This window comes from Mixophyes fleayi, chromosome 3 (assembly GCF_038048845.1).
Source record: "Mixophyes fleayi isolate aMixFle1 chromosome 3, aMixFle1.hap1, whole genome shotgun sequence".
Classification (NCBI taxonomy): Eukaryota; Metazoa; Chordata; class Amphibia; order Anura; family Limnodynastidae; genus Mixophyes; species Mixophyes fleayi.
The window spans coordinates 266061736-266087344 of record NC_134404.1 but is presented as its reverse complement, the minus strand read 5'-3'; the positions used below and the strand labels follow the sequence as shown (position 1 = coordinate 266087344).

General features: G+C 40.9%; 1 protein-coding gene across 1 annotated transcript in view; it reads right to left on the bottom strand.

Annotated features, from left to right (window-relative positions):
* The window catches only part of LOC142142957 (solute carrier family 22 member 2-like), an 85104-nt gene that overhangs the window by 55759 nt on the left and 3736 nt on the right, over window positions 1-25609 (bottom strand). The window contains exons 2-4 of the mRNA XM_075200707.1: window positions 20719-20822; window positions 14474-14628; window positions 3109-3277 (exon numbers count right to left, since the gene is read on the bottom strand). Coding sequence (XP_075056808.1) covers window positions 3109-3277; window positions 14474-14628; window positions 20719-20822 — 428 coding nt within the window. The remainder of the gene's footprint in view (window positions 1-3108; window positions 3278-14473; window positions 14629-20718; window positions 20823-25609) is intronic.

The window sequence follows — 25609 nt, the reverse complement described above, 5'->3', positions numbered from 1 at the left end:
ACGGCGGTGAAGGTTGCGGGAAATAGGTATATTTCTTAATTTCGTAAATGCTATTTAATTTAATTCTGGGGTTGTTTGATGGCAGGGAAATAGATTTATTTATTAAATGTGAATACTAGTATTTTAATGTTGAGGCAAGAGGGAGGCCTTATTATAAAACATGGGTTGTATTGGTTAAACACCAGGGCTGGTTGGAATTTTTTAAATTACATGTACCCATTTTTTTTTCAAATAGGGCCTCCAACATTCCAGGATCCAGACAAGCAGCTACTAAAGACACCAGCAGCCACAGGTGGTGAAAGTGACAAGAACAGGTAGGAGAGAGCAGGACTGTCTGCCATCTATCCCGAATTTTGGTGACTGTCTCGTTTAGTGAGATTTCTTCTGACTACAAGGACAGTTGGGAGGTATGTCCCACTTCACACTGTACTGCTTGTGAAGGCAGAGCTGCGTGTAACTAACAGTATTGCACACAGTATTGCCTGTGTATTTGTCTAAAATGATAACCATGTTACATAATACGGGCCCCCTGTCTTAAATACCCCAGGCCTCCTGAGAGTTAATCCAGCTCTGGTTAGCAGAAGGGAGCGGATAGCTGCTCCCAGTCACTGGATAGTATACAACCTGCAGAGCAAGCCGAGGAGCTCTAAGTCTTACAAGATTTGGTAAGCTCGTGAGACTAAGGGCTAGATTTACTAAGCTGCGGGTTGGAAAAAGTAGGGATGTTGCCTATAGCAACCAATCAGATTCTAGCTGTCATTTTGTAGAAGGTACTAAATAAATGAAAGCTAGAATCGGATTGGTTGCTATAGGCAACATCCCCACTTTTTCAAACCCGCAGCTTAGTAAATCTAGCCCTAAGTGTTTTCGCTGCTCACTCTACAGGAAGTTCCCACCCTTATGGATGTCAGCAGCACCAGAAGCATAGATAAGTACAGTGGGCTGGGGATGCCATAATGTGCCTGGGGGGATGGTGTGATGTGGCTGGGAGGGCGTGATAAATGTAATATTTTGTTATAATGTATGTGTCACATGCCGGTCCTATAGTCAGGGCCCGGCTCTGTGACTTTCCCTTTAAGAACCATGATTCTGCTTGCTTCTCTTTCAGAGACATTACTTTCACAGGTGTTCCTAGCTACTGTGATCTGGACCACGCCCTAATCCTCATTGGTCCTGGAGCACTATATGAACCTCCCAAGGTTATGGGCTCATTGCCTGATCTTTGTGTTACTCAGTCTACCTTGGTCTAGGCTGAATCTCCTACTGCTGTTACCTGTGTGCTGGACTTCTACATCTACCACCACCATACCTGGTACTTGTAGTTCCACACTGCTTACTGAATCTCCTACTGCTGTTACCTGTGTGCTGGACTTCTACATCTACAACCACCATACCTGGGACTTGTAGTTCCACACTGCTTACTGAATCTGCTACTGCTGTTACCTGTGTGCTGGACTTCTACATCTACAACCGCCATACCTGGTACTTGTAGTTCCACACTGCTTACTGAATCTCCTATGGCTGTTACCTGTGTATTGGACTTCTACATTTGCACACTGAACTGTCTCGTGAGTTGCCTATTACATCTGCACTCTTATTGATTGGCTCAACTACCTCTCTGCTCGGCTGCCTGTATTCTTTACTGAACTACAATCAAGTTACCTTGTCATCTTTGATTCTATGTTTGGCACAGCTATTATTATTACTCTGCTGATTATTAGTTGCTGGACTGTTATTAAGAATATATTGCCAAGCTAGTAGCCAGTTCCGTTATTCAAGTTGTGTGCATTCAATCTTCATGCTGTTGCTATTGGTTACCAACTGAACTTCTTTTGTGATTTCATTGTATTTTGTGAACTGTCGTGTGCTCAGCTTGCTGAGTTGTACATATCTTTCACTGTTGCTGTTCTACCATCTACCAATATACTATATTGCAACGCTACTATCATCTTCTGTGTTTTGTTCAACCGCCACCATCCACTGCTAATAACATCCAAGTAGTGGCAAAAGGGATCCATAAAATATCCTTAGCCGTGACAGTATGTATCAATGCCCCATGTTGGCCACACCCACAACACAATGTGGTCACGCCCTTTTCAGCGCCGACACTGCATGGCGGCACACGGTTTCTTTCATGCTGAAATTAAAGTGGGCCTGTGTTCTTTAAATGCCAAGGCTGATTTTTAATTCCAGTCCGGCCCTGGCTGTGTGGCAATATATCCTAGATGTGCTATGAACTGCTGTGTGTTTGAGTCATTGCTCTGTCGTTTAGGATCCAGCCAGGTCGCTGCAGTCTTTGTTTGAAAGTGTATGAAATTAATATTGTGACCTGTGAAATGGTCAAAATTGATTGCAAATGACTTGAAATTAGTGTTATTGAGGTTGATAATAATGTAGGGGGGGTGGGGGGAAAGCAAATTTACATGATTTTACAAAAATAGGGATTTTAGAAAAAAAAAATAGGGATCCAAAAACAAAACACGCAAGGGTGGTTTTACCAAGACGTGAAGTTAATCCAGATCCAAAACCAGAACCCTGGGCCCCTTGCAGTGCATAGTGCTTTGCCTGGCAGCTCCTGCCTTTTTAGACTTTATTATTGTGGCAGTACCTCCATTTACCAGAGGTGCTGCTATTGTGCCTTATTGTTTGCATTAGAAGTTAACTGCTCACCAATTATCCCTTGCACCTGGGTGTGTTCTCATTTATACCTGTCACTCCGAGCATACATTGCTGGCTATTGTTGTCACATCCTGTTGTTCCTGCCTTCTGCTGTGCTTGTGGTTTTCATGCTGCTTGGGATCTCTCCTTATCACCACTTGCCTGCATCAGCCATCTACCTGGTATTTAGTCCTGCATTTTAGTGTATACTCAGTATTGCACTATCAGATTGTAATTCCAGCAATAAACATTGTGTGTTTTCCCCTTATTCCTGGCTCCTGAGCTGTACTTTGTATTTGAACCGTGACACTACCCTTACAATTATATCCCATTCATTAGACAGCTAAATTAGAGTGTTTATATTTATATTCGAGTGATTATAATTAGAGTGTGACTTGTGGTTTTTATATTCTAATATATTCAGGTTCGTTGCAGGGTGAGTGAACTTACCAATAATATGTTAAAAACCCAAAGTTTGGCAAAGTGACCACCAGCTGCAGCCATCTCCAGTTGGTAAGGATGTAAGCTAGTCCTGCAAGCACTAGAAGTCCAATCGTGAAAGCAGCTTGGTAAACAATTCCAACTGTTTTTCTATGCTCCAAGCCAACAAACTCTGCAACTAAAAATGGCCAGAAAAATTAGAAAAGTATCTTCAAATGCTATTATCTCTTAAATGTACATTTATATTGATTTTATTGTAATATGTGACTCAACATAAAACATGCAACATAATACTCTGAATAAAGAATACATTAAGATCAAACACTCCTGTTTGATATTAATATTTTTATCAAGCTGTCAAAATCAGATTTTTCTTTTTTGCTGTTAACAGATAAAACATTGATAAGAGTGCAATATGTTACACCTGAGGGTAAGTAACCATTTTCTTTGGCAGAGGCTTACAGCACATGAAAGACCATGGGGTAAATGTATCATGCCCTGGTTTATTTCAAATCGCAGGGAATCAGTGAGTTGACAGCTAAAATTCAAAGCGGCGCTGGCTTGTAAAGACAAGCGCTGCCTTTACAAGCCAGCGCTGCTTTAAATTTTAGCTGTCAACTTGCCGATTCCTGGCGAGTTGAAAAAAACTGGGGGTATGATACATTTACCCCCCCATATCTGTGTAGTCTGGCTCATGTGTGGCCAAACTCTCAACAGATCTGGTTAAATGACCCTATTGTATGTGAGCACAACCACAGAAATGTACATAGTATTCCTAATACCTTAACTGTCTTTACATAGACACCTCTTAACCATGTTCTATGTCTCATCCCTTTGCAGAAACCATAAATTGCAACATGCTAAGGATGGTGGTTTTCTATCTTTCATCATTCAGAAAAACAATGCAATGCAAGGAGATTAGCATTAGACATGGTGTAAAGGAGCAACCTTAGTAGCAGACATCCAGCTGTGAGCTTCATCATGTTCAAGCAATTGCTCATGATCCAAAGGTCTGAGACCAATTATTGTCTGAGCCAGTGGGATGTAAATTTAGCTGTTTTTATGACGATTGGAAAACCACCACAGATGTCACAGTTAAACTAAACAGTATAATTAACCTCCATGCTTCAAATATAAACTTTTGGGTTTAATTATAAATGTACAGTTGACAAATTAAACAGTGTAACTAAACATATTCCGACATTTTAAATAACGAAAGATGGGCACTTAAGGTTTACTGTACAGCGGCGGTTCCCAAAGTGTGTGCCGCGGCTCCCAGGGGTGCTGTGGCGCTGTCACTGGGGTGCCGCGAGCCAGACATAAAAAAAAGAGAAGACAGAAACTTGCCAATCAGTGCGGTGCCAGGACCCAGCAGCCTCCTCTCTCCCGCAGCAGCTGTCACTGACGTCTATATTCAGTGACAGCTGCCGAAGAGAGGAGGCTGCTGGGTCCCAATGCTACGCTGATTGGTAAGTTTCTGTCTTCTCTTTTTTTTTTATGTCTGGCTTGGGGCAGAGTGAAAAGGAGGGTGGCAGCGGAGGGGGACAGTGTGGCAGCGGAGGGGGACAGTGTGGCAGCGGAGGGGGACAGTGTGGCAGCGGGCTGCAGAGGAGGGGGACAGCGTGAGAGAGGGCAGAGGAAGGGACAGCGTGACAGAGTGCCTGGATGCAGAGGGGGCAGAGTCTCTGGATACACATATACACACTTGCATACTTTCAATAAAGTATAACAAAGCATAGCCTAAATCAATAAATATAGAACTAACATAGAATAAACAGAAAACCTTTCAGAACACTAAAGCACATCGTATTGCATAATTTAGGAGTCAGTCAGACAGTATGGTAAGCAGTTTATACATACAGATTTATGTCAAACCAAAAAAAGGTATAGGAGAAGGAAAGAGGGACATGAAGAGAAAAACATTATATTTGTAAAAATAATGTACTGAGTTTTGGTACTTCCTTGGGGTCATCAGTAGTTTGTTATGGCACTAAAAAGCTTATTATTATTAATCTTTATTTATAGGGCGCCACATGAGGTCTGCAGCGCCGTACAGAAGTAAAACAACAAGACAGTACATGGTATAACAGTACAATACAGCAAACAAATAATATTACAATTCTCAGCACAGCTACTGGGTTGCAAGATATAGATTCAGCACAACAAAAATTTCTTCTAACGCTAAATATGGCTATAGGCACTGCTTGGGAACTGCAAGAGGTCTGCCACCTCCAAATAAAATAGAAAGAAAGATATATGCGTCTGTGACTACAAAAGGCCGTACACAAAAATATAATTAATATTGATTTTATTATATATAAATCATTAACATTCTTCTAGAAACATAAAATCTATCATGTAATTGTACACATGTGAGACAAATGAAACTACATGCACATACACAAATTCAAACAACACTCCAATAAAAAAGGAATGTAGTAGACTGGATTCTAGGTTCTTTATAACCTCACAAAATATAAAGAAGAATCAATTGCTATATAGCAGTATTTGGATTCCAAGAAGCAGCATAGTTAGTCCAACTGTACGCACTGAAGATGTAACTTAACAAATCACAAAGTGTCAATATATAGCACCAAAGATGAACCTTGAAACGTTATCAGATCTTAAACAGTCACAGTAGCAATGGCACTTCGGGAAAGAAGCAAAAGTTCATCACGTGTTGCAGGTAAAAAAGTATGACGCGTTTGATCGCTAAATTGTGATTTCCTCAGAATGTTATTTGTTATCTCTGTCGGGCTAAGTGACTTTGGTGACCATTGGATCACAGCTGTTTGCTATACTGAAAGAGCCACTTATACCCGAAAAGACCACTATATATAGTGTGTCTGTTTGGAAAATTGGATTTATTTCTTTACTTAAGTGCCATTGCTACTGTGACTGTTTAAGATCTGAGAACGTTTCAAGGTTTATCTTTGGTGACATATATCAACACTTGTTTCATTTGTCTCATATGTGTACAATTACATGATAGATTTTATATTTATAGAAGAATTTTAATGATTTATATATAATAAAATCAGTATTATTTATATTTTGGTGTACGGCCTTTTGTGGTCACAGACTAACAGTTGCATATATCTTTCTTTTGTATATTCAGCACCATCTGCAGCCAGTGCCCATTAGCATGGGTGCAACTAACAAGTTTAGAGCCACCAAAAGAGGTGCAAAGACAATGAAGGAGTGGAGTCAATGGACAGAGAGCCAGAGGAGGAGGTGCGCAGTGTATCTGGTGAGCAAAAGCTACAAGTAATGAGAACATGAGGGAAGAGGACCTGTTTACTAGAGCTTACTATCTAGAGAAAGGGGAAGACAAATGGTTGACACTTTGCGGTGAACCAATATAAGCGGATCTGGGGGCAAGAAACAAGAGTGGGAGAGATCGAGGATGAAAGAGGGTGTGTTATACTACATGGTGAAATGGTTAAGTGGAAGACTGATATGCTTTTCTAAACAGGTGAGTTATCAATGACCATCTGAAGCTATACAGGCTAGCAGATAGTCTGATAGAACGAGGGAGATCGTTCCAGTGTTGGGGGGGCAGCACAGGAGAAATCTTGGTTAAGGGAGAGAAATGTGGTTACCAGAGGAAAGGCGACAATCATTTTCCAACCTGTGGGATGGAGTATGTATGGAGATGTAGGGAGCAGTGGAGTTGCAGAGGGCCTTGTACATAAGGGTGAGGAGTTTGAAAAGGATTCTGTAGGGAAGGTGAGCCAGTGTAAGGTTTAGCAGAGAGTTGAGGCAGATGTGGAGTGGTGAGAGATAACTCTAGCTGCAGCATTATTTATAGATCATCATCATGACCAGTTATTTATATAGCGTTACTAATTCCGCAGCACTGTACAGAGAACTCATTCACATCAGTCCCTGCCCCATTGGAACTTACAGTCTAAATTCCCCAACATACACAGACAGAGAGAGAGAGACTAAGGTCAATTTGAGAGCAGCCAATTAACCTACTAGTATGTTTTTGGAATGTGGGAGGATACCGGAGGAAACCCAAGCAAACACGGGGAGAACATACAAACTCCACACGGATAAGTCCATGGTCTGGAATTTAACTCATGACCCCAAAGAGTAGCAAGATGGGATCGGAGGAGGCCAGTAAGGAGAAGGTTGCAGTGATCAAGATTAGAAATGATCAGTGAGTGGATAAGAGTTTAAGCTGCATCCTGGGAGAGAAAGAATCTGATACAGGTGATGTTGTGAAGCTGAAAGCGACATTGGGCAAGAGACTGAATGCAAGGTGAAGGAGAAAGAGGAGTCAAGAATGACACCCAGGCAGTGGAGTTGGGGAACAGAGTAGATAGTAGTGTTGTCCACAGTGAAAGAGAGGTCGTGGGGCGGAGACTCATGATGGAGGAAGACAATGAGCTCAGTTTGGCCATAATAATTTTGGGAAAGCTTACGGGCATCCAGGAGGAAATAGCAGAAAGACAACTGAACACCCAAGATCCGACAAGAGGGTAGAAGAATCTACTAATCTCTTCCTCCTCTGCTTCATCTGCAGGTAAATATCTGAACCAGCCATTGCACCAGTTATCTGTAAAGAATCAAATGTGTAAAATTGTCTATTAGCTATATGGTATGCTTACCCTCGTTTTGTTTGTTTTAGACTTTTATTTCTTTCTTTATAGCAAGTGTGAGTAGTGGGGGTTAATTTAAGAAAGTGATCACATGGCTCTGTGACCCTATTTAATTAGCAGTCATGGGCTGTGTTAGCTAGTGAGGATTTCTTCTAAGTGAGGATTTTTTATTAAAATTTAGAAAGCATAGTAAGAGTTACACAAGAGTTGAGCAAAAGGAGAATATTCTATCTGGAAACATTGCTGCATGAGGAAAACATTCAACAATCATCTGTGAGCTCAAATACACCACCACCTGCATTGTACACTGCCTGCACACACCCTGTTTATCTGTTTCTCAACCTTAATTCTTGCATTTGCAGTTTGATTATGACTTGTTGGTTTCACGTATGCTGTTGCTTGTATTCCTACTTTCAAAACACACTTGTTGCTCCACTTACCCAGATTTTCTAAGTGGTGCCCCTGCTCCCCCTTGCACACTGTTCATACTCAGCTACCTCAGTGCACCTTCCACTCTGGCTAATGTTTTATAATCTCTCTTCACTCCTGCCCTATTTCCCTGTTTTGTCTAACTGTTTCTCGTTCATTCATCCCTTATCTCTACTGTCCTAAGTACTTCCCATTCCCCTGCTGATCCTTTTACATCTTTTCTTCCTCTTTACTCTCCTACTACTTCTACAGTGCCTCACTTTACTTACTTGTCCTGGTGTCTTTCCTCACCTCACTTGTAACCTGTCTCAGTCCTCACCTTCTGCCATACTTTCATTTGTCATTTCCATGCAATATTTCTCTCCTATTTCATGACTCTGCAAGGTCTCAGTTACTACATCTCCTGTACCTTATTGCTCTCCATTCAGCACTTCCACCCATTCCCCCTCATGGCTCCCCACATCACTACTCCATACTACAGACCCAAGCCTATTCCCTCTATCCCCTGTCGCTCCTCTCTCCACCACATATCACCCTGTCTCCCCCGAAAATCCAATCCCGCCAACCTCATTCCCATCACTCCTCTTGCTCACCTTCCCCTGTCCGGTGCACTCTGGAATGCAAGATCTGTGTGCAACAAACTCACTCCCATTCATGACCTCTTCCTCTCCCATTCCTTTTGGTCTCCTGGCTCTTACAGAATCGTGGATCTCCCCCTCTGATACAGCTTGCCCTGCTGCACTCTCCCATGGGGGGCTTTCCTTCTCCCACAGTCCCTGTCCTGGGGACCGCCAAGGAGGTGGAATAGGTGTATAATGGTCTCCTGGCTACACCTTCAGTGTTATTCCTCCTGAACCCTCCCTCTCCTTCTCCTCCTTTGAAGTTCACTCCATCTGCCTCTTCTCTCCTCTCCACTTTTGTGCTGTGGTTATCCATCTTCCTCCTGGCCCATCCTCTCAATTTCTTGATAACTGTGTCGCCTGGCTTTCCCATTTCCTCTCTCCTGATCTTCCCACTATTATTATTGGGGATTTTAACATCCCTGCCGACTCTCCTATTATTACTGCTGCCTCTAAATTCCTCACTCTCACTTCCTCCCATGGCCTCTCCCAATGGACAACTTCTGCCACCCACCGTGATGGTCACTCCCTGGACCTAGTGTTCTATCTCTGTGACATCTTCAACTTCTCCAATTCTGTCTTCCCCTCTCTGCTGTCTCTCACCACCCATCCCTTTAGAATTTAAGCCCTCGCAGGCAGGGTCCTCTTTACCTATTGTCCCACCTCTGTCTCCTGTCCCTTGTATGTCCTGTCACATTTTTTTCTGCACCCTGTGTGAGTCCCCATAGCATTACTCACACTTATCTGTGCTGCTGACATGTATTACCTCATCTATTTGTTACTTGCATGTGTATCCGGAGCTAAGGAATCTGTGGCGCTTTATAAATAAATAATAACAATAATGAGAGGTAGTGTTGAGTGTCATCTGCATAGACGTGGTATTGGAGGCCAAAGGAACTGATGCATTCACCCAGGGAAGTGGTGTTAATACTTGTATAAACAGCCATTCAAGACATCCTTACTCTTGTAATTCACTGACTTCACTTGTCATTAAAGATAGTAATATCTTTCCTTATGGTGATTATTGTAGGATATACCTCATCCTTGTCAGAGAGTGACAAAGATATAATACCTCATACACTTTGTTTTAACAGTAATTACAGCTTCTCTGCTCCAATCATATCAACCTAAATCAAATGTACCTCTAAGCTAGACCTTTCCTCTAAACCAGACCTTCTCACACATGTAACAACTTTAAACAATGCATTTATATTAGATGAGATTTTACAACTACACGTGTAGAACCAAAAAAATATTTTAATGGAAAGATCTTATTTGTAAAAATCTTTCAGAAATATGATAATCTACAAGTTGGCCTAGTACTTGAAAACAATGTTATATTCGTTTCAGTACTACCAATAAACATTGTCCAATGCGATTATTGTGGTTCCAACAAACAAAGAGATTTAATTGCAAAACATAGCAGGATTTGCAGCAAGCCATTATGATGCATGACATTTATTATAATAAACAGGAAAGCATAAACCGAATACATTACAGTTTTGCAAGCGTGTCCTGGGCCCAGGTCCATTGTTCAGCTTCAGTCTGTTGTCAGGAGGATAGAGGATTTACAATGGCCCAGGAGCTTGCTTATATGCAGTCTTAGTTAACAAAAAACACTGATGATGTCACTATGTACACAGATAACGTTAAGGGTTAACGATGTTCTAGTTGTCTGCTGGTCATAGATCAGTTTATTTGATCTTCAACAAAGGATGGGGGGCAACTTCCCCCAACTGTTGTCTACATGTCTTTCCAGGTCAGTTCAAACTGACCCACAAACAATGTACTTTTGAGTATTAATCTCATATTGCTTATAACTTGCGACCGCTAGATGTGATCGCTACTCTGTTAAACCAGGTTAATGCTGGTGAAATAAGCTTTAAAATGAGATCAAACTATTTACCTTTTAGAGAACCTGAACCATAAATACCCTAACTATAGTGTTATCCAGTGCTTTTTTTTGTAAGAAAAAAGGTCCCGGAACTCACATCACGTAGTCACTCACAGTACACACACCAACACACGTCAGTTGTGTAACGAAACATAATGGTCGCCGCCAGCAGAAAGCACTCAGCACACGACCAATCACAAGCTGAGCAGTGCCACAAGGCGAGCAGTGCCATCACAACCAGCGTGGACGAAGTACGCATGTATGGGACTCGACACACAAGTAGCCCACATTCACCGTTTTAATTATATTGGCACCGACCTGCTATGCTCGACAGGGCGATTCAAGTCCACATGGACTACACATCAATTGTTGAAAAGTTACTTTAAAAACTTGGAAAATCCATCGAAAAAAGTACCGGTGAGTTCTATGACAAAAAAAGCACTGGTTTTATCTATGTATAAATAAACTCTAATACATTTTACTAATAAATGTGGATTGGAACCTTAATAAATATGTATTATTTACAACTATAAGTGCGAATGTAAATGTGTGTGTTATTAATCTGTGTGATTACGTCATTACATGTGGATTACTAAACGCAATTGCACGGAAAAACAATATTAATTTAGTTTAGTTCACCAATTATTTGACTTCCACAACAATAATATTGTGTGTGTGGGCAGCCTGTACAATCATAAGTAATTCCTTTTCTGTTCATGCTCTTTGTATCAAGCTTATCAGAGTTAGACCATTCTAAAAAAATAAAGTATACCAAAATATGATACAATACAAAAGTAATTAAAATATTCTCATTCTTCTGTCACAAAACTATTACTCATATTTTAGAAGGAAAAATGCACCCTCTACTCAGAAATACAAGAACAGAAGTTACCTTGGGATTGTATATTGTTTTGGAACTCCACTGTGATGTCTAATACCTTTATATTACACAGTATTCACTGTGAATGTACTTACCTTCATGTTCTACAACAGTCAACACACCTGAGAAAACATATCCTTACTAGTGTCACAGGATGCAGCGCTGCTCGGGACAGTATGCCCGTTTTCTTGCGTCCCGGTACATCACTTCGGACCCAAGTGTCTCGGTCATTGCCAGGGCAACCGGAACTCTCCCTCGCCACTGTCACCACACCCGGCTAGCTGTCAAACAGCTGGGCGCGCGTGTGAAGTTAGATTAATTAATCAACCTCTGGGGCTAATCTGTGCAGGGATCAGCCCTGCTTCTGATTGGGTAGGTGTACTATTTAAGGCAGGGAGGACTTAGCCTCCCTGCTGGTTACAGCTTCAGTTTACACTTTTGCAGACCAGCCTGTGTGTTTATTACTCTAATTGACTGCCCACCATTGTGACCTCTGCCTGTTTACTGGATCTCACCTGTTTTGTCAGTGGCCCTGACCACCACTGGATTGCCGGACCGTGGCCATCAGCTGGAGTCTATTCTGTCTCCTTAACAACCTCCTACAACCCATGCTACGGTTGCCAAATATAAGCTCCTACTAGTTGGAGTTAAGACTTGGGGACATCCGAGTATCTGTGAACAAAACTCGCTCTACGGGAAAGGCGGCTGCTATAGGTGAAGACCTCTACTGCTTGTTCTAGGAGCTTATAGTTTGGATGCTAGCCGTAACAACTAGAGCCACTATATATTGTACTGTGCTCTTCCAAATCATGTAAATGGTCCATTTATTCAAATGGCTAATTTGTTTCATTGAAATGATTAAACTATTTACATGAATGTAGCACCACAGTATTGTTAGTTTGTTGTTTCCCACAATAATGGAAGTTCAATTACTCTCACACTGACGTGTTCAAAACAGGCAACTTCAGTTCACAGTCATCTTGCAACAAGGCTACTAGTGGATCACTTTGTGCTGTCTATCATAGTTTTTTTTATGTCCCAAAAAGAAGACTCCCCTTGGATTAAAATTTAAAAAGACCCTAAACGGATTACGATAAGAAGAATGTCCCTGTAATATAAATTAAGATTTTTCTAAGAATAACATTTAAGAAGATCTTGCTGGAATTACAAATTTACAACATTTCCTGTGGATTACAATCAAAGAACATTTCTTGTGGATTACAAATTAAAATGTTCCTTTGGTTTAGAAAAGGTACATCCCACTGGATTACAAGAAAAAGATCCCATAGTTTTAAAAATACAAAAATGTTCCTTAGATTATAAGTAAAAAGGTTTTCCATGGAAAAGACTCTCTTACATTATAAATAAAGAATATCCAATTACAAGAAAAGGAGATTCCAATAGAATAAAAATAAATATTATTTTATAAAATTAATATATTGTAAATGAGGGGTTTAAAAGAGTTTCTATTTTCATAAATGTTGATTTAACCATTGAGTGTGTGTTTAATTTTCTACTATCATGCTATCATGGAGGGGTTTTTTACAAACCCCTGAGGGGGCAAAGTTGCCCATCCAGAGTTCCCAATATTCCTCATTAGCTTGGTCCTAACAGCCTATGTGGGATTGGAAGACTCTGAAAGGAGGTGATCCTTGCATTTTTTTTTCTGCAGCCTCATAGAGTCTTCAGCCCCACACGATACCCATCTGGGTCGTTTCCTATATAACAGGGGGACTCCGTGCGGTGGTCATCCTGTTTAATAATGGGAACCAGGCTAGGCTGTCTGGGTTGAAGTTTTTGTGGGGTCTTTGCTGCCTGTTTCTCTTTATGTACAGAGCTTTTTCTCTACATTTCAATACCGGATTGATATTGATAGGGTTACAACTTGTAGAATATTCTGGGAACCCCTTTGAAATGAATAGGCAATTGAAATGAATGGGAATAGCTCTGTACCGCTTGCAAAAATGTCCAATAAATCGACCTCATGGGAACCTCATATAGTACCAAATACAAGCATAAATGTCAATCAATGCTTAAGAGCCCTTAAAGATCCTCTGATTGTATACCCCTATGCCTCTCTGTGTGTCTCATGAATTGGATGAATGTTGTAAATGTATACCTTTTAGTTACAAAACTGCAATTTGACTATTCCAAACCCATCATAATGACACCACTATAACCATATCACTCAACAGTAAGATGATAGCAGAGGCAGTAATACTCTGTGGTAGAATAATAATTGGTTGGAGAATTTGAAGCAAATAGGTAAAATAGAAAAAGAGCAAGAAAGGTGAAGGAAAAATATCAATTAAATATTTTAACTGAGGAAATGCAAATCACCAGCACAGTGGAATGTGAGGCAAAAAAGACTAGTTCTCATGTTCCACCAATTTCATAATTTTCATAGCAGTTTCAGAACGGAAACACTTAGAGTCTACAGGGTTAGTTCTGTAACAAGTCAAGTAAGGTTTTGTATTGGGGCTCTTTATTTTGATATACAGTATACTTTATTACTCATAGGAAGTGGCAGGTGAAAAATAGATGTTGCATGACCATTTCTATCACTGCAGAAAAAAAGCTCTGCTCAGTCATCTGTGTATACAGAGCTTGTGTACATGTTAGTAAAAGACAAAAGAAGAATTCCACAAATCATTATAAAGTAACACATAAACGTCATTTACTCTAAACCAGTATTTTTTAATTTACTTTTACAATTTTTGGGTTGATGCTGTCACATGCACTCTTATGTTGTTTACATGTACTGCACTATTCATTATGTTTTTAAGAGAACCTATTATAAAAGCACTATATATTTTTGTTATAAAAGTGGAATGTGAAAACTCTAAAATAAAATAATAAAAATTATATTTTGCACAAACAATGAAAATAATTAAGTTGAACCCAACGCTTAGCATTAACTCCTATTTAGATGACTGAAACTTACCTAGAGTATATCCTGACAACCAACTGCCTTTGCTAACCAATCCCTGAATGAAGCGGAAGGTAACTAGCCATGGATACGTTGGCGCAAAAGCCACAAGGATTCCAGAAACAGCAGTGATGAAGAGAGTAGTTAATAGACACAGCTTGCGTCCAAATCTGGAGAAACAGATGATAGTATATTAACAGGGTTATTTCTCTAGAATATAAAATAAAATGTGATTTATATCACAGTTATACTAATATTAAACTTTAGAAATAACATAACACCTACACAAATATCTGAAAAGATAGCATACATAAATACATATTTTTATTTGTTCTATTTGAATAGTTTATTCAATATTTACAGTTAACAATCACCTTCATATAGATGTGTAAAGAGAAAATCTTCTTTGATTCCAGAAAATGCTAGACCCATGAACCATGCTAGACCCTAAATTATGTCAGTGTTCTCTCTGTACTGCAGGCACCCAATCTACTCGTAGATTGTGGCACCTATTCTCCTCTATGCTAGGAGTATTGGTTCCTGCAACTTTTAATTGCCTTTTCTTTGTTTCTGCCACGTAACCAGAAAGAGTTGCCTATTTTAGCATAATAGTATGGGTAATTAATGTTAGAGTTCATAGCCTCCCACATAATGAAACCAATCTATTTGCATGTGTCTTGTTTTTTTACACTGTGTCAGTCTGCAGGGGGAATAGGGAATATGGATGCTTATGCTTGAGTCACACAAACATATGAGAAATGTGATTTTGCTAAGCTGACGCCATCTTGTTGCCTTATAGCCATTTTGGTCTCTTATAGATTAAAGACAGATTAGATACAGCTAGTTTGTAGGAGTTATTCATTGTTTGCAGGAATCTGTGCCCATGACCTTGAATGTAGCAGAAAGAGGAGATAAACCAACTCCCCCCTGGGGAGTATTCCTGTGTGAAAATGGTAGAATGTAGCAACATCTGTGTGAAGGGAACATGAGTGGTTAAAACCTTTTGGGGCGTAGTTTTCTGTAATACGTGATTTTTGCTTTATAGATTTGGACTTGTAACTAATAAAGCAGAGCTAATTGTACAAGCAAACCAAGCAGTGTATTTAATTCTCTCCAGCTGTTGAGCTCATAACTGATAAACTGACACTTACAGGTGAACAATCTGATTTAGATTCAACAGCATTGGAGGTCGACACTTCTGCCCTGAGGACAGAAAAGTGGAGGTCGTCCTGGACACAGGACTCTGACTATAACCCGGGTGAGTAGAGTTTTCTACTCATCAGGCTCCTCTGTTTAGAGCTTCCTCATGTCCGTCTAAGGTATCAGGCACGCAGATCTGTAAGTCTCAGAATTATACAGTAATTACTAACTCAATTTGTTTATTGTAATTGTATTGGTAATTAGATTTCTGAAAGATGAGTGAATTTTGAGTGCATGTGTGATACACCATCCCCAGAACTTTGTCAAGAAGTTTAGAAAGAGTTTTCAGACCTTCGTCCCAGATGCTGTCGGGCTATTTTGCAAAAGGGGCAAGGAGCCCACAGAACCAGACATCCAGTGTAAGGAGTCCAAAAGGGGCATCCAGTGTATGGAACCCAAAAGGGGCATCTAGCGCACAGAGCCCACAGAACCAGACATCCAGTGTAAGGAGTCCAAAAGGAGCATCCAATGTTTGGAGCCCACAGAATCGGACATCCACCCCAAGGTGTCCACAGAACGGGATGTCCACTATTGGGACAACCCACAGAAATTAGAACAGAGTCTCTATTGGGACTCAAAAGTTCTGTCAATATAGGGGAATATAGATAGTAAGTGTTAGGAACCCCTCCAACCGGTGCAGCAAAACCTGGAGTCTACTCCGAATGTGCACCGGCTGGGGGAAACCCAGGAAAGCGGAGTGAAGTCCAGGCAAGGGTCGAACAGGTCACAGGCAAGACGGCAGCATCAGAGTCCAGGCAATAGACCAAGGGTCACTAGCAAACAATCATGGTCAGTATCCAGGCCAGGGGTCAAAGGTCACAGGCAATAAATCGAAGTCAGAAATCCAGGCAATAGGTCGGCAACAATAATCAGGATCTAGGAGGTATACAGATAACATGACTAAGCAGGGTAGTGTGCTGGGAAGCAGGGACTATAACCGGGAGGGAGGGCTTGCCCCTTCCTGCCTTAAATATTCATGTGCCCAAAAGAAAACTGCCCTAGAAGCAGGGGGAGTGAAACAGCAGCTGGGCAATAATGAATCTACTTTGCGCGCACGCCCGGCTGCCCTAGATGCAGGGACGCGGCGCTAGCAACCAGAAAGCGTCCCGACCGGTGCCTCGGCAACGGTCGGGACAAGGCGGAAGTGACGTCCCGGTCGTTAGAGTACCCCCCCTTAAGGAGGGGTCAGGGAACCCCGACAACCTGGTTTCCACGGTAATTTTTTAAAGAATTCAAAAAGTAGCTTGTCAGAATAAGGATTCCTTTGTGGCACCCAGGACTGCTCTTCAGGGCCATACCCCTTCCAATGAACAAGAAAACGAGTTTGACCTTGGACTTTTTTTTGAATCCAAGATTTTCTCGACTTCAAATTCTTGATGTCCATCGATGGATAGGGGCTGAGGTTTAGAAGGTCGTTGTTGTCTGAACTTCTTGGAGGAGAGAACGGGTTTCAACAAGGAGCAGTGGAACGTGTTGGTTGTCTTTAATGATTCTGGAAGCTTCAGCCTGAAAGACACTGGGTTAATTTGTTTCAGGATGGGAAAAGAACCAATAAACTTGGGCCCTAATTTTTTGCACGGTTGGCGGAGTTTGATGTTCCGGGTCGACAACCACACGAAATCTCCAACCTTAAAGGAACAGGCAGAATGGCAAAGACCTTGGACTTAAAAGAGGCTTGGAGTAAGGATTGATGTACCGTCTTCCAGATTGTTCTAAGCCGGGTGGCCGTTTGACTGCGGATGGTAGGCAGATGACAGACTAAGAATAATACCCAGCAGGGGGCAAAATGACCTCCAGAAGACTGCTACGAACTGAGCGCCTCGATCCGATACTATATTTTCAGGGAGGCCATGGATTCGGAATACGTGTTTAATGAATAATGAAGCTAGGGTGCGTGCTTAAGGTAGTTTAGTCAACGGAATGAAGTGAGACATTTTACTGAACCTATCTACAGTAACCCATATGGTGTTGCACCCGGAGGAAGGAGGTAAGTCGACAATAAAATCCATGGACAAGTGGGTCCAAGGTCTGACTGGGACTGGCAAGGGTAACAATAGCCCGGTAGGTGATCTCCGAGGAACCTTGTTTTTTGAGCACAGATCACAAAATAATATGTATTCTTTGATATCCGCAGACATAGACGGCCCCCATACAACTCAGGATATGATTTCAGTGGTCTTGGCAATACCAGGATGTCCAGAAGACTGTTTGTCATGACATTCTGATAGAACTGCTTTCCTGAGGTGGATAGGCACAAACAGTTTGTCTGTCGTGGTTTCAGGAGGTGCTTGTGGTTGAGCTTGTAGAAGAATTTTTCCCAAATCTTGAGTGAAGGCAATCAATACAGATGAGGCCGGGACAATAGGACATGGCTCAGTGGTAATAGTCTGACACGAGATGAAACTACGGGATAAGGCATTTACCCTAAGGTTCTTCAAGCCAGGCCGGACAGTTATAATAAAACGGAACCGGGAGAAGAAGTGGGACCCTCGTGCTTGTCTGGAGTTTAACCTTTTGGCTGAATGGATGTAAGATAGGTTCTTATGATCGGTGTAAATGGTGATGACATGTTTTGCTCCTTCAAGCCAGTGGCGCCATTCTTCCAATGCCCATTTAATGGCCAGTAGCTCTCGATTGCCCACATCATAATGCTCTTCAGCGGAAGAAAACCTTAGAGATAAGTAGGCACAGGGATGAAAGCGATGATCTTCTAGGTCTTTTTGTGAAAGCACGGCTCTTACTCCTACCTCTGAGGCATCAACTTCTACAATAAATGGAAGGTCTAGGTTAGGATGTCTCAACACAGGGGCAGATACGAAAGCCCGTTTCAAAGCTTTGAAAGCAGATACTGCGGCAGGTGGCCAGATTTTTGGATCAGCACCCTTGCGAGTCAGAGCAGTGATGGGTGCAACGAGAATAGAAAAGGAACTGATGAATTTCCTATAATAATTCGCAAATCCTAGGAATCTTTGGATGGCCTTAAGATTTGAGGGTTGTACCCAGTCTAGGATTGCTTGTACTTTCGTTGGATCCATAACGAAGCCTTCTGGAGAAATCACATATCCCAGGAAAGTGACTTTAGTAACTTCAAACTCACATTTCTCTAACTTAGCGTATAGATGATGATGACGAAGTTTCAGAAGAACTTGTCGAACATGATCTCGATGCTGTTTTAATGAGCGGGAGTAAATTAATATGTCATCCAAATAGACCACTACGAAGGAGCCCAAGAATTTACGAAGGACATCATTAATCAAATCTTGAAAGACAGCGGGAGCATTGCTGAGGCCGAAGGGCATTATGAGGTATTCATAATGGCCTTTTTCCCAAGGTACGCCTTTGGGTACGTTCCTCAGATGACAGTCGATACGCTCCCAGTTGCATAGGTTCAACTTGATCAATGGGGGCAACTTGAGGAAGCATAGGAGAATAAGAGGAAGAATTTTCCTTCTCAGCTTTCCTTTACCTATGTCTCCTGTTAATCCGGATAGCTAACTTCATGAGTTCCTCAAGGGATTCCGCAGTGGGGTACTGGACTAGGGGGTCTTTCATTTGTTCAGAGAGACCCAAGCGGAATTGACTGCAAAGAGCTGGGTCATTCCATGCACAATCTGAGGACCAAAGCCTGAAGTTGGAACAGTACTCTTCAGCGGAACGTCGTCCCTGCATTAACGAATAAAGCTGTGCTTCAGCAGAAGCCACTCGGTCCGGGTCATCATAAATCAAACCAAGCGCTTCGAAAAAGGCGTCTACAGACTGCAACTGAGGACAGTTGGGATCTAGGCTAAACGCCCAAGATTGAGGATCCCCTTGAAGAAGAGAAATAATTATCCCCACCCTTTGCTGTGGAGACCCAGACGACAGTGGTCTCAACTTAAAGTAAAGTTTACAACTTTCACGGAAGTTACGAAAGTACCTGCGATCTCCTGAAAAACAGTATGGAAGATGCATCTTGGGTTCCACAACAGAAGGCTGAGCAGCTTGTAAGGCTCTGGACGCCTGTTCCTGGGCAGCCTGTCGCTGGGACAACTCCTGGACCATTTGAGACAGGGTCTGGATCTGTCCTGCAAACACTTGAGCCGGACTTGGTTCCATAGGACCGAGTGTCAGACAATTCACTCACTCCTAGTGTTATGGCTGGTTATAATGTTAGGAACTCCTCCAACCGATGCAGCAAAACCCGGAGTCTACTCCGAAAGTCAAGGGTGTTGCAAGTGGTAATGTGACAAGAACAAAGGGGTATTGAGCCCAGACACCAAGAGATAGTTTGAGGTGGCAAAGGAAAGTTAAGAGAACTGGAAAGTCGCAATATATGTCGATAGGCTAAATGTATCATAAGCTAAATGATATAATAACTAAAATAATGAATCCAGTAGGTTGTGTACTAAAAATATATGTTTGATGCTGAAAGTTTTTATCTCTTCAGTGGGGTTCAGGAGTGGTGGCTTTGTGCCACTGGCCTCTTAGGTTGGTGACCTAACTTGTCCTATCCTACTTTATCCTCACTATGTTTTTTCCCTTTTGCTGTCCTTAGCCTGCCCCACTAATCTTCCTCTCGTTGTGCCATCTAAAGGTAAATTCAGAGATTACCCCTCGTGTACATATTCCCCCTATTGCATCTTCCTTTTCTACTTATTATTAATGATCCACTTACTATCCTATTCCTCTGCTTACTTTCTGTAATCTCTTTCCCTTCCTTCACTGAATCATCTCCTTGTATTTATCCCCTTAATACTGATTTGCTAGCACTCTATATCTCTCTCTTATTCTAGTGCTTAACATCCTTTCTTTGCTATTATAATTCTTACCTTTTGTTTTATTCTGAAACTGCTGTCCTGTTGTTGTTGTTATTATTATGATTATCATCTCTGTACTTCTCTAGTGGCTGCTCTAATTTCTTTTTGTTTTATGTTAATTTTCCAAAGTTATACATGGGTTAAAATTGCACATGTGTTTTTTACTGTTTGGCACAATCCTGTTAGAAAATAGGATTAGGTAACTAATGAAGTTAATTGATTTTCAGAGTTCTTTACAATATAATGTAACCAATAGTACAGTACCTGTCTGCAATGTATCCAATAAACACTGACCCAATAAAGAATCCAAGATTGACAATTGACTGAAACAGATCCAGCTTCCATGCGTCATCACACACAAGGTTAAACTGAAAAAGGGTGTAAATCAGAATTATTAAAATTATTAGAGGCAATAATAACAATAATACTACAAAACACTTGCAGAAAAAGATCACTGCTAGTCCATATGACAATACTGTAGGGGCAACTATACAGAAGCATTTGACTTTTTCAAGATTGCAAATTATGTAATTAAAATGTGTATGGGATCCTTTAGGATAAACAACTCATTTAATTGGTCTTATTTTGTACAGTGTGGGTCTGATTCAAGTCGGAACACGGAATTTTCCTGTTTAAAAAGGATATGCACACAGCAGTTTTTAGGATATAACAGATTAGTGTAAATTTTGTTAACTGTGCAAAGTATTTCAATCCATGTTTTGGAAAACATATTGCATTCTGATACTAAAAATAACTCAGACATGTTCGGGCCAGGGTGGAGCAGGGGGCGGCGTTACCCCTGCTGACATATGTGTCAGAATGTGTATAAAAAGAGCACTGGTTTGTACTGAAATCTGAAATCATACCATCTGTACTTCTGGAAAGACCACTAGTACGACAGACTGGCGTTTAACTGTCCTTATTAGGACTACTTGAGCTAATAAAACATCCTTCCTTCAAGAACCTGCTTTGACGTCTACTTACCCTGCTGTAATTCCTGTGACCTGCAGATTAGACGCAAATCTAATCCGTTCTTCAGCTGGACCCAGCATTCCAGTACAAATACTTTGCCTGCTACCTGCAGCTCTGGCCAGTGTGGGGAGCCATCCACAGCAACCCTGATCTGAAGGCAAGAGGTCAGGTATACCAGCCAGGGGGTACCCTAGCAGTGTCAGTTACCCAGAAGGAAGCGGTTCTAGGTGTGGGTGTAGGAGCCTAGTGGTGGCAGCATTGTAAGCCCCTCCTACTGCGGTTAGAGGTCGCACTTTGGGATAATGAATAGGGGACAGCGGCAAGGCAAGCCCAGCAAGTCCCCAGCAACGCAACAGACAGGGTGGCATAGGCGGTCCATCCTAATGTGTGTTTTTCCCTTAATGTTTTTTTGTGGAATTTGTCATTTATTATTGCTTATTCTGTTAAATTCTGAAAAATTCATAAATATAGACTACATCTAGAACATAGAAAAAGTTCAACTCCACTGTCACTCTATACATTTTACAATAAATTCTACAAAAAATCTTATTGTATCTGTCCATCTGATGAAGTTTACCAGAATGTGCTTTATACAGAGGTTTTGCTGAGGCAGAAAAACCAAAGTTTATACAAATATATGTGCTATAAAAGAGTTTAAAACTAAATACTGTATATGTCACAATGATCTGCACCCCTCTACATCACATTGTTGTATTAGGAGGAAGGTGTTTAACTAACACAGAAGACAGAGTGAATGGCAGACATGTAAGGCTAGATTTACTTAACTGCGGGTTTGGAAAAGTGGAGATGTTGCCTATAGCAACCAATCAGATTCTAGCTTTCATTTATTTTAGTGCATTCTTCAAAATAACAGCTAAGGGTAAATGTATGAATGTCCGATTTTTTCAACTCGCCGGAAATCGGCGACTTTGTAGGGAAAACTTAAAGCGGCGATGGCTTGTGAAGGCAAACTTGCCTTTACAAGCCATCACCGTTTTACATTTTACCTGCAAACTCGCAGATTTCCGGCGAGTTGAAAAAATCGGACATTCATACATTTACCACCTAGAATCTGATTGATTGCTATAGACAACATCTCCACTTTCTCAAACCCGCAGTTTAGTAAATATACCCCTTAGTTTTGCTCTGCACAAATGTACTGTGAGTATTAGTTTATTCAAAAATAGGGGCTGTCCAGTGATGTTACTGCAGCTCATATGACTGTGACAGGTGCCATTAGGACACTTTCAGACATATTGTGAAAAGTGACTTTGGCTCTCTGTAGAGGATTAGGAGATAATATTTTGCTTTTCATCTTAGTTTTTTAACAGGGTTTCAATCGAATGTCAATTTAATATTGATAAATGTATGTTATCTTCATCTTCAAATTTTTTGGTTTAGTGATCCTTTAAAAGACATGTCCACCTTTTATAGTATGTTTTTTTACATTTCATAGTTAGATATAATATACCCAATAGTGGTTATTTGGCTAGTAAATGTCCGTAACCAACTTGCATTGTCGGGTAGAACAGCCTAGGGTGACTAAGAAGATGGTTTGTGAATTTTATAAGCTTGCCTAAAGAGTTTTTCAGGGAACGCTTGAACATTTGGATGCTAGGGGAATCCCTCCATACCGACAAATTAATGTGTTTGATTCCTTATACGTATTCAGTATATCATTTGCATTCTGCTGGGAAGCTTATGGGCCCAATCTATTGACTGATTGATTTGTTTCTTTATTATTGATCAACTTTAACTTCCAGAGCAGTTTTATATAACAATGATATATACTTATATTTATGAGGTTATATTAACTATTATATTTAGCAGTCTATGCTATACCTTCAGTTTACAGTGGGCCCTGTTATAACATGATTGCTGTGTTTGTGAGTACTTTTTGACAAAAGTTTTCACATTGTGGCAATAAGCCTCTATGCTTGTGTATATATTGTGAAGGCTGCAGGCTACATGGGGCAAAATTGTAGCGTTTTCATACCTTAGAATTTGGGATCCGTCCCAGCACGGGAGGAAGATTGCATTGCCTGGACCCATAGCAAAATTTGGATAGGGTCCCAGCGATGCTGTTCTCGCCTCCCAGTCCTCCCGCTCTGCTCTCATTAAAGAGCAGAGTGGGAACCTCAGATTGGAGCAGGGTCGTTAGATGAGGACCCTGTATGGGATTGCCGGGGTCCCATTATCTCCAGGCCACAATCCTGTAGCTCCGACCCTCTGTGTGAACATTTGCAGCTCGGTTCTGGGGATAGCACCAGGTTTAGAGGATTTGCCTGTTGAAATGTCTGAGCAATTGAGATACTATATACATACTATCTAATATATAAATGCTTAGTGGTGTCTGTGTGTGGAAAAAAAAAAAAAAAAGTTGCAGCGCCACCTGCTGGGCAGAGTTATACACTGACCTACTAAATTCTTAGTGTGTGTGGGGAAAAAAATTCAAAAAGGGCTGAAATTTGGTAGGGCTCAAACTCATTTTCGTGAGGTAATTTTACCTCATGAACACACATGTGTAGAGGCGTGCGTTAGTGTGTGTGTGTGTGTGTGTGTGTGTGTGTGTGTGTGTGTGTGTGTGTGTGTGTGTGTGTGGAAAAAACTATTTTCTCAGAAAGGGCTCATCCAATTGACCTGAAATTTGGTATACTGACATTATTTGACAAAAAATTAGAATAGTCAAGTCAGTTAACTTCCATCATCCCCCCTTCCCCCCGTGGGAGGGGTAGTAAAGGCTAAATTTACGAGTTGAGGGGTCAAACTCATTTTCGTGAGGTAATTTTACCTCATGAACACACATTAAAAAGGCCGCTTGCATCGGGAACTAACGCTCTTCCCCTGAGGAGGCCTGGGCTAGGTCCAAATGCATGACAAGAACCTTTTTAAGACCTTAAGTAGCTTGATTTGACTAGAATGCATGAGTATCATGCACGGGTTAACTTGTGTATATATATATATATATATATATATATATATATATATATATATATTATTTTTTTTGTTAGTAGTTATGTTAGAGTCCCCAGTATTGTTATGTTAGAATTCCCAATATGAAGACAACAGAGAGTTTGTTGAAAATGAAACAGTCTTTATATAGGACAAAGATCACACATGTAATACTAGAGGCAGGTAATGGTAAATTCAGTAGCACAAGTCCATATGCAAAACAGGAACAGGTTACCAGAATTAGTGAGGTACTGGATACCAGGCACAACAGGATGACTGCAGGTACAGGTTCAGACAGGAGGAATTTCAAGCAAGCCAGAGTCAGATGCCAGTACATCCACAAACAATAGAAGGAAGAAGAGAGGAGCAAGGTCATATATAGCCAGGGTCTAGGTCACAAGAAACGGTGCATGACGATGGAACAACCAGAAGTCAGATAGTCAGATAGAAAGAAACAAACAGGACCAGAACACAGTTTCTCAGAGACCAGCAGTAGAGACAAATGAACTGGCACATACTGTTGGAACACACAGTCTTATAAAGGCCAGACACAGGTGATTAACAGGGGAGTGAGATTAACGCCTGCAGGTGAGGAGAAAAAGGACAGAGTCCTATACTATATTATATATATATATATATATATATATATATATATAAATAATGCTTGTGGAAAAGCATTCCCTTCATCACAATATATATATATATATATATATATATATATATATATATATATATATATATATATGATGAAGGGAATGCTTTTCCACAAGCATTTTATATATATATATATATATATATATATATATATATATATATATATATATATATATAAAACCAGTTATTCAGCTGACAGTTTGTAGGTAAAGGCTGCGGACCGGGTTACACACAGGTATAGCAGTGCACCTAGGTTCAGAGATATACAGGTGTAAGACATGTATGACAAAGTGAAAGTATAAAATGTGATTTAACCTACATGCTTTGAAAGTGTTTTTTCCACAGCCACAGCAGAGCTGACAGGGTATACCTGTAGTGAAGAGGAATTACAGAGCACCTGAGGAGAATGAGACTTCCTTCTAAAGGCAAGGTGGGAGTGTCGCCTGTCCATCAATCTAAGGCTGTGGGAGGTGTCTCAAGTATAAAAACCTGTTGTTTGTTACTATGTATGGTGACCAACACCAGCTAGTAGCAGGTGACCAGTGAGGGAAAATGGGGCTAGCCAGAGTTAGGTTGC